General features: G+C 35.7%; 1 protein-coding gene across 1 annotated transcript in view; it reads right to left on the bottom strand.

Annotated features, from left to right (window-relative positions):
- LOC104784010 (phosphoinositide phosphatase SAC7-like) overlaps positions 1–1,408 on the bottom strand; it is a 4,317-nt gene extending 2,909 nt beyond the window's left edge. The window contains exons 1-7 of the mRNA XM_019244164.1: positions 1,284–1,408; positions 1,002–1,129; positions 807–898; positions 567–624; positions 386–442; positions 246–279; positions 41–153 (exon numbers count right to left, since the gene is read on the bottom strand). Coding sequence (XP_019099709.1) covers positions 41–153; positions 246–279; positions 386–442; positions 567–624; positions 807–898; positions 1,002–1,129; positions 1,284–1,392 — 591 coding nt within the window. The 5' untranslated portion in view covers positions 1,393–1,408. The remainder of the gene's footprint in view (positions 1–40; positions 154–245; positions 280–385; positions 443–566; positions 625–806; positions 899–1,001; positions 1,130–1,283) is intronic.

Raw genomic sequence — 1,422 nt, 5'->3', positions numbered from 1 at the left:
AGAATAATAAAACCTATCAAACAATTTGCAATCAAAGTATAAAGAGTAAAAATAGCACATAGAGATATGTACCGTTTCTCCTAGTGCATCTCCTTGCAATCAGAGTAACATCAACAATATCTCGTCCAATGGCAGTTTCAAAACTATTAAAGCGTGATTACAGGTTAAGGAAAAATTCATTTTATAATAAAATGTAACCATGAAAACAAGGGATATTGTTGAAAAAGGGAGTGAAAAAAGGATATTCCCTTGAATTATTGGAAGCAAGAACTGATCAAGCTGCAAATTTAAGACAACAAATGAAACAAGGGTAAGATATTCTGCAAGTAGGAAAACAAGGGGATGTGATAAATTTAAAGAACCTCAGGGATACACTCATACACACCTTATTATCGATTAATACTTCCAGCATGTAATTGTTCCAAAGAAACCTCGGCTCAGCCTGTCAAAAAGAACGCAACACCAGTAGAAGTTATTTTCAGTTCTGCCACGGACATGCAGCAAGTAAAGACTAACTAATGCTTCCAAAGTTTGATAATTTTCACAAAAGGAGCTATATTGGTCACCTGTCTCCACAGAGGAAGTGACTTAGACTCAACACCCAAATCATGCAAGCGTTGTGAGCTGAAATCGCAAAAATAAATATCAAACTTAAAAGGAAAGCTATTTTTAGAGTAATGTCAGATATTTTTAGATAAAACTGGTTTGTGCAGCATGCCTTAGTGCAGAAGTACAACATCTGTAAGTTTCAACATCAATGTGTAACCACAAAAACATCATAAGGAAGAAGGAAATGAGCTGATTACCTCAGTGTTAAGTTAACTTCATATGAGAAATAGAGACCAGTTGTCTTTTCCGCGACACTTAGCAGCTTGGAGAACTCAGTCTCCATCTTTTTCTGCCGGAATTGATACAATGCTTTGAGATTTTGATATCCATCATTACATACTATAATACTAATACATATTCAACAACAACAAAACAGGCGCAAATGGTTTTACCTGTTCTTCAGGCGAGTTTTTAAGTGAATGATCACAAGGAAGAACCTTAAGGGTTGTAATTTTGAATATAGGATGGCCAAGAAACGAGCCAACACGTTCACTCTCGGTTACAACCACCAAGTATGATCCTGAAGTGAAAGAATATGCAATCTAATAAATAAATAAAAACGCTCTCGGATAGATATGTTTCAGATCTAAAATTGAAATTAACCAGAAACACCCTAAGCATACACAAAGTCTATCTGTATACAGAATCGTTTCAACATGATAATTGTTTCTAACCTGCAAGGAGCTTCAACATCCCAACCACACCATATATGGCATGGATTTTAGGGACACGCACGGAATTGCATTCTGGAACTTGATCTGAGGATAAGACATCATCAACCATTGCCAGTAAAAGCACCCAAAAAAAAAAAAA

Source organism: Camelina sativa, chromosome 4 (assembly GCF_000633955.1).
Source record: "Camelina sativa cultivar DH55 chromosome 4, Cs, whole genome shotgun sequence".
NCBI classification, from domain to species: Eukaryota; Viridiplantae; Streptophyta; class Magnoliopsida; order Brassicales; family Brassicaceae; genus Camelina; species Camelina sativa.
Note: the sequence above shows the minus strand (reverse complement) of the source record. Positions and strands in the feature narration are given on the sequence as shown.